The sequence below is a fragment of the Arvicanthis niloticus genome, chromosome 3 (genome assembly GCF_011762505.2).
Source record: "Arvicanthis niloticus isolate mArvNil1 chromosome 3, mArvNil1.pat.X, whole genome shotgun sequence".
NCBI classification, from domain to species: Eukaryota; Metazoa; Chordata; class Mammalia; order Rodentia; family Muridae; genus Arvicanthis; species Arvicanthis niloticus.
Genome location: NC_047660.1, coordinates 93,293,845 through 93,306,612, shown reverse-complemented (window position 1 = coordinate 93,306,612; position 12,768 = coordinate 93,293,845). Strand labels below are relative to the sequence as shown.

Genomic DNA, 12,768 nt, shown 5'->3' with positions numbered 1-12,768 from the left:
CATTTTGATTTAAACAGGGCCTGTATTGCTAAGCTGGATGCTATTTCCTAGACACAAGGGACACCGCTTCACCTTCTCATGTAGCAGAATACAGGTCCATGTCCCTGCACCTGACAGACAGATTAGGGTTGGGAAACTGGCTTAAGGGAAAGGGATTGCTTAGTGTGTGTGAGGCCCAGCACTGCACACCGGTAGCCTGCAGCTCCAGGGTTCAGGATGTGCAGTCAAGAGGAGCTCAGGGACAAGGCCAGCTTGGGCTACACGGTAAAGAAACCCCATCCCCATAAACAAACAAATTCCCTTTCATGCTCAAAATCAAACATCACTGCTCTCAGCTCACAGAACTGTGGCAGACATTGGCACCCGACACAAGAAGCCCACCAGGGAGGCTTGCGTTAAAGATTACCACTTGCTTTTCTTCTACAGGGCCCTATGACATACCTGGTCTTGTTTCCCCCAAATGATCTGTGTTGGGACCTTGATCTTGTCCATGTTCTCATGCAGAGAGTATCTGGATTTCTCACTGACGATTTCCAAAAACACTTTGTCAGAAAAGAAACACACAGTGAGTGTATGTATGCAGGTTCTGCACAAAGGTGTCCCCATAGTCAGAGCTTCTTCAAGCCCAAGCCACACCTCCTCTCTTGAGGGGCCCAGGTAACATTCCGAGTACAGAGGTTTACAAATTACAAGGCAGCCAGCCACTAAGCTGCAGCCTGGAGTGGGAGTACTTACATTTCCGGTAGAAGCTGTTATGAGGGATACGAACATCGACAAGACCTTGAAGGATCTGAGGGTGAAAAATCAAAGTTAGAAAACAAGAGAAGTCTCACTTCCTCCAGCCTTGTATAGCTCTGGGGCAGCACAGGGCAGAAAGCTCAGGATGTTCCCACACGGTCTACGACTGGGCTTATGAATCCCCAGAATGTAGAATATAACTGGGAGGCTTTACAGAAGCAAACTAGGGGGTTCTGGAGAGATAGCGCCATAGTCAACAGCACTTGCAGCTCTTGCCAAGGACCCAGGTTCAATTCCCAGCAACAATAAGAAGGCTCACAACCATCTGAAACTCCAGTTCCAAGGGCCCTGATGTGCTTTTCTAGCCCCTGTAAGTACTCCATGCGTGTGGTGCACAGATACACAAGGCAATGCACCTTTCATATTCAACAACAACAATAATAAAATTAGGAACAAACTTGGGAAATGCTGCCAAGCCAAGCCAGAGGTCTGCACATTATGTTAAAGACACCTCTAGTTGCTAGGCATCTTGAGAAATTATCAGTTTGGTTCAAGACAAAAATCTGAGTAAACAAAATATCAGGTCATTAGTCAATGATATGCAAAAACAGAGTAAGACTGAACCATCAGGATTGCTGATCCTATAAACAATGAAGGAGCTGGGGACATAGCTCAGTTGGTGGAGAGCTGGCCCAGTGTGCGCCAAGCCTTGATCATCCCCAGCACCATATAAACCTGGTGAGGTAAAGTAGGTCTGAAATCCTAATACTATGGAGGTAGAGGCAGGAGGATTAGGGGTTTAAATTCATCTCCAATAACCCAGTCAGTCCAAGGCTAGTCTGTGAGACATGAAAAGACCTTCTTAAAAGAGGAAGAGGAGAGGAAATAAACTGTGAAGAAAACTCTGGGGAGACTTCGCTAGTTCCATTGCCTTTGCTTGTCTTTGCTAAGGGCTGTAGCAAATATAGACAGGCCAGATCTCCAAGCCCTGGGCTACTAACCCAAACAGGTGGCTTGTGGCCATTCGTTCCTTGTCTCAGGACTCCAAAGGCAGAGCCCAGGTAGCTGCCCCAAAGGTGGCCGTCACCCCTCTCCTCCATGGGATAATAGGTCTAGACCCTTTCAGCAAACCCTCTCAGGAGTCTTATGCAGACCAAAGTTGAGAAGAGCAGTGTTATGATCCTCAAAAGATCATGTACTAAATGCTTGGTGCCACTGGAAGGAAGACTTTAGGAGGTGGGGCCTACATAGAGGAAGTAGGTCATTGGTGATACACTTTGAGTGATACACTGGGACCCTGGCTTCATCCCTGCCTGCTTCCTTTCCACCATGAGATGAACAGCTCTGGTCCATCACATGCTTCCTGCCACGGTGTACTGAATCATTCTAGGCTTAAAGTGAAGGGGCCAAGAGACAACGGGTGAACCCCCTGAACCCATGATGAAATTATGTGTTTTCCCACAGTGGCAGAAAGCTAAAGACCATGGCTGCTTTGAACTGGATTGCTTCTCTAATGCATGACTAGAATCTGAGAGGTTTTGAAGGGGGAAGCTCAGGGGTAAGGGTGATGGCTGTTTATTATCCAGCCAGTATCCCACCCACCCACCCATTCTGTAGCCTTAAATCATATAAGCACACACATGCATCAACTCATATATCTATCTATCCTGTACCTACATACCCACCATCTCTGACCCTATGGCCTCCTATAACATCCACCATCCATCCAATCTTGTAAGTAGGACCTTCTTTGTGAAAGTGTACTACTAAAGTCTGAAGAGAGACAGACCCTGATCTTACAGAGCATAAGATACATGTGAACAAACACAACCACAAGATGGCCTAATGGGCTCGGTGGTAGGTGGGTCTACCCTCCTGGGAAAGAAAGGCTTCTGAAGCCAACAGTACTTCCTCTCAGTGTTTTCCTATCCCTGACAACGAAAAGCATGGAGTCTCCTTTGGTCACAACATTCTAAACACAGTGTAGTGGGAAGAGGACAGTGACACTCTCTGACTAAAAAGGTATCGAGGACAAAGTGCACCACAGAAACAGATTTGGATGCTTCCCAGATACAGGCTGCACTTACTGAGTCATGGTCACAAAGTCTGAACAGCGTCCATTCTCACAGCCTAGGAGGACCCCACCCACCCAGAGTCAGGGTTCCCTGCCTCCGACACAGGAGATAACCTAGTCCATGGGCCCCAAGCTGTAGACTTTCCTCTCCACACCTCTTCCTCAATGATCTCATTCAGACCTATGACCTTCAACTGTGTCCTCTGCCTTCAGTTCCTGCTTTGCCTTCAGCCCAGACTTCCATTACATCACTTAAGTGTCCAGTTGCCTACTGGACACATCCCTTTGGAGGTTTCAAATGCAATCTGAACTTCATACATCCAAAATGGAACTCTCTGCACATGTTGCGAACCTTAACTTCTTCCTCCCAATAAGTGTTGACCATCTTTCCTCACAACACAGCTTAGCCCTCATCTCTAGGGCTCCCATCCCGGTCTGTACCCATCATCTCTAAGCCAAAGAATATCCTAAGTAGCCCTGTTTCTATTTGTGTTCCCCAACAGTCTTTCAGTGGCTTCCCCACTATGCTTGCAAAGAAACATAGATTCATTTCCATAAACTCTAGAGACCGACAACACCTGGGAGCAGGTCTTAGGAGACCATGAGGTTGCATTTGCTCAGACTCAATGATGCTCACTGCCATCACCTTTCACCTATATTCTCTTCAGCATACTATATAACAGGAGGTAATATCATCTCTGGTGGCAAATGTACATGTTTATGTTAAAACTCTTTGAGTTTCAATATCAACAAATATAACTCTCATAGATGAAAAGCCCTTTGGGTTCATCCAAAAAATTTGTTTTTAATGTCCAAGTCTTCATTTCACCTCTAAAATCCATTTCAATTTGTAAAGTTTTGTCTCTTAATGGCCATCTCCTGGATTGGACTATATCTGCCCAGGGAAATTCCCTGTGTTACGTCCTTACCACAGTGCTCAGCACAGTGTCTGACATATCACAGGCAAGCTACATATTGAAAAACTGGAGCAGACAGAATGGAGTCAGACAATAGATGCAAGAGGATGTGTGTGTCAGGGTGGGGGGAGTGCAGGGACGGCAAGGCGGTGGCACCGAGACACTATACCTGCTGGGGCACCTTGAAGCGGACATAGGAGCAGAGCTGGAGCATCTCACTCATCTCCTCTGGGGTGGATGGGATCAAGGGAATCTTCTGAATGGCAGCTGAATCCTCCAGCTCTTTGAGCCGTTGTACAAACCGATTGTCAGTTGAATACTGCAGGCCTGGGATGCAAAACAGAAGAGCCGGATGATACACCTACCTTCTTACCAGAAAACATCCAATGACAAACCCGTGTTAACGTGTTAGAGGAGTCATTCACCAGGAGATCCCTTTGTCATTGGTACTGGCACCACTGCTCAAAGTAAACATCATATTTTGAGAAACAGAGAGAGTTAAGTATGGTGGTACATAGATGCCTCCAGAGGCAGAGACAGGAGAATCACAAGTTCAAGGACAGCATGGGCTACATAGTAAATTCTAAGCTAGTCTGGATTAAGACAAAATTATGCTTTAGGACCGACTGCACACATTGTGGCCACAGAGTAACCTGAAATTCGAAACTCCGGCTATCACCTAGCCTCTTGAGTCAGAGTCATTTCAATGAGCTGCAAGAAGATGAGCATGGAGAGTGGGAAGCAGCAGGCACCAGAAGGAAGCATAGGACGGAAAGAAAGCAGGACTGACCTCCCACCAGGAAGATATAAATCACCTTCCCTAGGGGGCCGCCCCTGCAGTCCTCAAATCTTACTACTAAAAGAGAACCAATTTCAGAGAAAAGGGAGAAGAGAAGACACACTGGGAACTTGTCTTTGAGTTCAATGTCCTTAACAGGCCTGCAAATGATAACTTTCATGGTAGCTGAAGGGTTGGTTTTTTCCTTTGTTTTTGTCATTGCTATTGTTTTTAATAAATTTTATTGTTTTTAAATTATTTATTTTTATTTTATGTATACTGCATGTATGTCTGTGTGAAGGTGTTGGATCCCCTGGAACTGGAATTAGAGAGAGTTATGAGCTGCCACATGGGTACTGGGAGTCAAACCTGGGTCTTCTCAAAGAGCAGCCAGTGCTCTTAACCTCAGAGCCATCTCTCCAGCCCCTAGCTGAAGGTTTTTTTTTTTTTCAAATTTATATATATATATATATATATATATATATATATATATATATATGTATAACACACACACACACACACATTTTAAATGTAGAAGCACTCTGCCTGTATGTATATCTATATGCCAGAAGAGGGCATCAGATCTCTTTATAGATGGTCATGAGCCACCTTGTGGTTGCTGGAAATTGAACTCAGGACCTCTGGAAGAGCAGGTAGTGTTCTAACCATTGAGCTATCTCCACACCCCGCTGAAAAGTTTTAAAGGTCAATTTACTTTAGCTTCAGTAAGAGTTGCGAGTGTCCAGCTGATGGCAAGGTTCCAGCACATCATACAAGGCAGTGCTTCTCAACATGTGGATCATGAACTTTCTGGAACTCAGGAAGCTGAGGCAGGAGGATAACAAGTTCAAGGCTAATTTGGACTAAATAGACATACTCTGTCAAAACAAACAAATAAAACCTACTTTACTATGTGTAAATAATACCCTATTATCAAAGACAGAAAAGGATGGGAAGCAACTTGGAGAGAGAAAAATTACTATTTACCGATCATGTGCTATCAATCTAAATTTAAAGACTTATGGGTGAAAAATAAATTAAAAACTCCAATTTGAGGTAGCCATTTCTGGAGTTACAGATCAAATTGTTGTAAGATGTGTGTGTGTGTGTGTTTGAATATGTAAAAATATACACATACAAATTATAAGTGGAGAAACTAAAGTCTACTGATTTTTTATAAAGCTCTCATCATGTGACTATTTAGGAAAAAGAAGGAGACTAGTGTGAGGTGGACATAGGGGTTTGGGATGACTATGGTCAAAGTTCATGACACCTTGGATAAAAACACTGCTATAAACTCAGCACTCTGCACAATAAACACATACTGATAAAAATCATGGAAAAAAATCTTAAAAGTCTTTGGCTTTTACTCATTCTTTTGAATGAGAGCAGAATAGTACCTTCACCTCACAGGGTTAAGTGAGAATTAAATCTATAAAGAGATGTTAGCTCTTGAGGATCAATAGATGTTGGTAGCTGGCGTAAGCATCACAGTCATGGGTATTGGGTGCTGCTTGGCACCGTACACATGTCCACTGCCTACCTCCATCTCTCTGTTGTAAAGGTCTGGTCTTCTGCTATGTATTGTAATACTAAATACTGCGCCCCCCCCCCCCCAGGCCTGGCTGCCCCCATGGATGAGAGAATCAGTAGGTAGACATAAGTGATGCTATGTAACCTTGCCCCCCAAGTTATCCCTGATTGGTGAATAAAGATGCCTACAGCCTACAGATGACAGAATTGAGATAGGCAGGGTTAGGGTTCCCAGGCCTGGGGTCTTGGGAGAGACCAAGAGGGAAGAGAGAAGAGGAAGATGCCATGGGGTAAGGGATCATAAGAACTGGTCATGTGGGCTGGCCAATCGGAGTAAGAAGCCCTCATGGAACATGGCAAGTTATAATTTGGGGATATTGATAGGGAGGTAAAAACTAATAGCTTAGAGGGTAGATATCTGCCCAGCCCTAGTGTTGATTAAGGCTTATTATAAATATAAAAGTTGCACATCTTTTATTTAGGAACTGAATGATAAAGGCCGGATAGAAACCTCAATCTGAGATTACCTAATTTCCACAACACTCTGTGGTACAGGACTGGCTCCTAGGCATCACAGTCATGAATACTGGGTGGCACTCAGCACAGTGTGCACGTCCACTGCCTACCTCCGGCTCTCTGCGGAAGGCCGGCTTCACAGGGCAAGTCAATCTGGCTATGGTTCTCACCATACAACTGTTACCTGGTCAGAGTTAACATCCAGCATTGCCTCCCTCTGCAGTCTATCAGAAGGATAGCTTTTTAAAAGTAGTAACAGTAGAAACTGTGTGGATGTTTCTTTAAATTCAAGTCACTGTTACTCACCAGCAGGACACACGAGAGACAGGCTGCAGACATCGGATGGGTAGTAAGCAGCATATACTCCCGCCACGTGGCCACCCATGGAGGTGCCTATAAGGTGAAAGGGCTTTTTGTTCAGCTTAAGGCATTCTACAAACTAGGAAGAGAAATGAAAAGGAGGCGTGATTACAGCTGGGATGTCAGCACAGACTGCAGAGCAGAGACCCCCCCCCCTTCCCCCAGTCTGGTTGGACCCTCCACTGGGTCTGACGCTGGCTATTAGACCCAACACCTAGTTGAGCCCTGTGACATATATGCACTTTCCTTTATATGCCACATGTGACTGTTGGGTCATTTATAAATATAAATTAAACAATGAGGCTTCCCTTAATAAGTCATAAACTGTTCTGTGAAGGGTCAAGGCATAATGTTATTTTTTTTTCCCCTCTGGATCAGCTGGTTCTCTGTGTCGTTTCTCAACTCAGCTACTGTGTCACAAAAGCTGCCAGAGGCAATACGTAAGCAAGCAAACATAGCTGTGCATCAAGAAAATATAGTTTACAAAAATAGGTGTTAGCCTTGGGGCCATAGTTTGATGACCTCCTGCTTAATCTGAAGCCCGATCTGGCTAGACATCTGTCCAGTCAGCCATCTACACTCGTCTCACTGGAAAAATATTTGTTAGGTACTTGTTATGTAGAAGTAACTATGTTCAGCTGCTGAGAATGCAGCAAAGAGCCAGACAATAAGCTCTCATTAAAATATTTAGTTTAGGGCTGGAGAGATGGCTCAGTAGTTAAGAAGCACTGGCTGTTCTTCCAGAGGTCCTGAGTTCAATTCCCAGCAACCACATGGTGGCTCACAACCATCTGTAATGGGATCCCATATAAATATATGTGTGTGTGTGTATGTGTGTATGTGTATATATGCATGCATATATACATGCATATATATATACACACACACATATATACATACACATAAATGTTAATATATGTAAATATTTATTTATTTATTTATTTTAACAGTGGAGGCAGAAATTATCAAGTATATTTCCAAATAAGGATATTTCCTTATTTGGAAAATAAGGATATATCCTTATTTGGAAAAATATCTATATGAACCTGAAACTTACAAACTATTCTTTTAAGAAAGGGCTCAAGGGCTCATGAGTGATAATAACTGCAGGAAAGAGCCAGAGATAGAAACTAAATACAATAACAGGCAGTCTCCCAGCCTAACCACACAGAAGCAGAAAACCAGGCCTCCACAGGGAGACAGTTCATGGCTCTTTAGAGGGCTGGGAAACTGCCCAGCTTACATTTCTTCATGTACAAATGGGCAGCTAGCACAGATGGGCAGAGGCTAGACCTCAGTGGGTAGAGTGCTTGCTTAGCATGTACAGATTCCTGGGCTTGATTCCCAGTACCACACCAAACATGCCTGGTAACACAATCTGGTGATCATTGCACTCGGGAGGTAGGGGCAGGAGGGTCAAAAGTTCAAGATAACCTTTCATCTACATGACACCCTATTTCAGAAATACAAAACCAAAAGGTTCAATAGGCTTAAAGGAAAAGCATCTGTAATAAGCTCAGGCCCTCCTCAAATAGCCAGAGATGTCTCTAGGCTGCCATTTTGTTTGCAATTACTTGAAGGCAGAATGTAACTAGGGACTGGCCATGAGCTAGTGTGCAACTCTTGCCTGCTTCCCATGTGCTGGGAAATTATTTGGTACTTCAGATGGAGAGTCCTGCTTACCTGATGTATCCTTTTAACTTGCCCAACTATGGACAGGTCATCCAGGGAAGAGCGGGTGGTACCTTCATGTCCAGGCATGTCCACACAGATCAAGTGCAGGTTCTTCGGAAGGAACTGAAAACCCAGACCCTGACAGTCAGTATACCATCTACAAAACCTTCAAAAAAAGTGCCTGCCCATGTCTGGGGAGGTAGTTCCCACCTACCCAGGGAGCCTGACAATCACCGAGATTGTTTCTGAGCCTCCATGTATTTTACATGATACTTACATGAATAAGTATAGACAGTAGCCTCATAGGGAACAGAGGAACCCCAGACAGGTGCACAGATGCAAAGAGGATCAGTGGGCGACTGGAGGGGATGCCAGACCCAATGTGGTGGGCTTACATCTGGGACTTATTATTTTTTTTTTAATTTACCACTATGCATTAGGCAGTGCTAGGTATCGGTTCTCTGCATCCACCTGCTGTGGCTTCCAGGAATCAAACTCAGCTCATTAAGCTTGCATGGAAGGCACTTTTCCCTCCGAGCCACCTCAATAGCCCAACATCTTAAAACTTCTTAACACTGTTAGCTCAGAACTACTTCCTCTCCTTCCTCCAGCCATGGGGCTGTTGTCTTGGAACAAGAAGAGATGGTTCTCAGAGCCCTGGCCAGCTCCAGTGCTTTCTCCCAACACCACCAGGCTGGTCTCCACAAACTTTTTCTTTCTCCATCAGAGTCTAATTCTTAAGATAATTATTTTTCTTTCCACTCTGATTAGAAGATGCATCACCAACTTTAGCCAGGAATCTGAGAAACATTAGTTGTCAGAGATGTTTACTGAAGAGGGGACAAAGAGGATTCTTAAAGATGGCTGTCGGGCTGGAGAGATAGCTTAGTGGTTAAGAGCACTGACTGCTCTTTCAGAGGTCCTGAGTTCAATTCCCAGCAACCACATGGTGGCTCACAACCATCTGCAATGGGGTCTGATGTCCTCTTCTGTGTGTCTGAAGAATAAACAACTAAATCTTTAAAAAAAAAAAAAAAAAAAAAAAAGATGGCTGTCCTTATGCCAACACAGGTGACTCAATGATATGTGCAGTTTTCTAGGGACACTTCGGATTCCTCAGATACTGTCCCCCTTGAAGTAGGAATCCAGAATGCTGTGCTCTCAAGACAAGTACCAGCCTCAGCCTCCCCACCAGCTGGCCACTCTCCAAAGGACAGCCAGAGGCCACACAAGTCAACTGAGCAAAAAGTGACTTGGAAAGGGATTCTGAAAAGCTGCTAGATCTAGACCATTTCTCTAAATGATTAAGGAAAAGAAAAAAGAACAAACAACAGAAGGCAGAGGGGTTTGAGGATAGACGGGGAAAGGAGAGAGGAAATGTAGAATGGCCCTGTGGAAAAAGCCCAGCCTCAAGCATCATGGCAGTTCTGAGATGGAGATGTGTTCAGCCCCACCCTTACCCCTGCCTAAAAACATCCCCACAGTGAGAAGATTCCAGAGACACAGGTTTCTTTGTTTGTTTAACGCTACTCAACTTAATCAATTCTGTAACACAAGAAAGGGTCTGAATAATATTTCATTTTAATTTTAAGACTAAACTTGAGCTGTGTTCCCAGCCCTCTCCTTTTAAGGCAGTGTACCTTGACCACGCTGAGCCACATATCCTTGTGTGCAGAGAATCCATGGAGCATAAGGATGGATGGTTTGAGTCCTGGCCTGCCCCGGAAGGAGTAACAGAACTGATAGTCTTCATAGTGTGCATAGCGGACTTGCATGCCCAGTGTCCTCCGCCAGTACCTAGGGTCAAGAAAGGCAAGACACAAGTGGCATACCCAGGGGGCATGGCTTTGGGAGGGACACTGGTCCTCTCTAGAGATCCTACTTAGAGGTGAGACAGATGTTTTGCCAGTTCTTGACCTTCACCCTCGAGAAGCACTAAAAAGAGAAGTATGTCACACATGCATTTGGAAAGAAGGGGACTAGCTGGGTGTGTGTGTGTGTGTGTGTGTGTGTGTGTGTGTGTGTGTGTGTGGTGTAACAATGTACGGACAGCAGAGAACAGGATCAATATACATTACACACATGCATGGAAAGGTCGTCATGAGACTCGTTATGGTGCACAACTAATATTTGATAACAAAGAAAAGGAAAAATTAGAAGTGATTAAAAATCCCAAGCACCTGAATGAAAAACAAAAGCAAACAAACAAACCAGCACAGCACACACACAATGACCTTTTGCTAGACAGCTCTTGAGGCTCAAACTGACTTACTGCTCAGGACTGGCAAAAACTGAGTCCTCTGGCTCCATTCCCCACACGGCAGAGGCTAACGGCTCAGCTTCTGTCAGTTACATAAGCCTTGGTGAGGCTGCAGTTTGGACTCAAATCCATTTCAATATAAAATTACCATTGAAACAAATTGAACTTTCAGCATAAAAAAAAATCTCTTCAAAAAATGAAGATAATTGAATCATTCAGGTATTTTCTTTGTAATAGACTCTATACTATAGCAGCTGCCAAGTCTTGCAAAAGCAAGTCATCAAAAGTGTATTAATATTTTGTATGATATTGAGGGGAGGAGAAGTTTAAGCATATATTCAAGTTTACTCCTATCTACAGATAGCAATCGTGGGTACACAGCCAAGGCACTGTCAAGTGCTGGGTTGAAGATAAAGAATGAGGTGAGAAGCAGGGAGCAGAGGGGACAGGGGGGAAATAACTGGATTTCTTTCAATCCTTTTGCAATGACTGCATTAAAGCAGTAATAAAATTATATCAAACCATTAAAACAGTAATAAAATTAGCTAGTCTAAGACTTTTCATAGGGAAAAGCAGGTATATTTCAGTACTCTAAGTAATGGCTGTGTATCATGAGTTTGTATGTTCAACCTGACTACGTGACCTTGAACATATATTTCTTCATTGGGGGAAACAATGCATTGCACCAAGCTATGACCAATATTAAATGTGACAATCCACATGAAAGTGTTTATTATTGTTTTTATTATTGTTATTATTACGTGTGTGCCTTGCATATGGACATGTGTGCATTAGTGTCTGAATGTGTGTATGGATATGTGTGTGTAACACTTTCAATGCACTGGCTGCAGCTGTGATTGCCCTGTGGGCTGCCAGAGACAGGTGCTGGGAACTGAGCTCTGGTCTTCTGGAAGAAGAGGAAGCAGTCTTAACCACTGAGCAATCTCTTCAGCCCCAATCCACACAACTTTTGTCCAAGACCCAGCACATGGTGATATTTGATAAATACTAATTAGCATTATATTTTTAAAAGTATCTTTCCAAATATGTCATCTGCTACAATTAGAGGCAATACTTGCAACAAATATAACTATAGATTGTTGTCATCTCTGTTTCTTTAGGAACAAACCCAGAGCTCAACACAGCTAAGTAAGCCCTGTACCACTGAGCTACACTCTCAGCCGGGACTGATATCCTTATAAAACGCTTACACACTAATATAAACCATGCTAAAAACTTAACTCAACACTGGGCAAAATAAATGAAAGAATAACTTAGGATATAAGAGAGATTAATTAATGTACAACACAGAAAACATAGTGAAGTTCACTAATAATTAAGATATTAATATGCAATATCGTACATCCTTTTACACCACTGGACTCTTAGGTCCCCTTGCTAGCATCCTAAAAAAACACTCCAGTAGCAGGAACTGGTAAAAGAATTTGATTGATTTAGTTTTGGCCAGAACTTGGCAGAGAAAAATTCCCAGCCTCTCTCTACCTGCCCTTATATAATACAATACACAGGATGGTTGAAACAAAGCCAGTACTGACGCATGCATAGACTTAGCTACAAGTTAAGTTGTCCAAACTGTGACATAAGTCTTTCCTAGGAGTCAGTTCCTCCTTTAGTACCAGGGTCTGTCTGGTCTACTCTCGCTGCCAGCATGGACTTTCCTGATGAAATACTAATTTTTAATCGTGTGTGTGTGTGTGTGTGTGTGTGTGTGTGTGTGTGTGTTCTGAGACAGGATTTCTCTATGTAGTCTTGGCTGTCTTTGAATTTACAGAAAACTTCCTGCCTCTGCCTCCAGAGTGCTGGAATTAAAGGTGTATGCTGCCACCACCACCACTCAGGTTAGTTTTTGGTTTTGACGTATATTTATTTGCATGTGTATAGATGTTTTGCCTGCATC

General features: G+C 43.6%; 1 protein-coding gene across 1 annotated transcript in view; it reads right to left on the bottom strand.

Moving 5' to 3' along the window:
- Nucleotides 1-12,768, bottom strand: part of Abhd6 (abhydrolase domain containing 6, acylglycerol lipase) — a 48,321-nt gene that overhangs the window by 7,438 nt on the left and 28,115 nt on the right. Inside the window, exons 3-8 of the mRNA XM_034498547.1 lie at nucleotides 10,231-10,387; nucleotides 8,600-8,713; nucleotides 6,863-6,995; nucleotides 3,899-4,056; nucleotides 736-790; nucleotides 442-542 (exon numbers count right to left, since the gene is read on the bottom strand). Of these exons, the coding sequence (XP_034354438.1) occupies nucleotides 442-542; nucleotides 736-790; nucleotides 3,899-4,056; nucleotides 6,863-6,995; nucleotides 8,600-8,713; nucleotides 10,231-10,387 (718 nt within the window). The remainder of the gene's footprint in view (nucleotides 1-441; nucleotides 543-735; nucleotides 791-3,898; nucleotides 4,057-6,862; nucleotides 6,996-8,599; nucleotides 8,714-10,230; nucleotides 10,388-12,768) is intronic.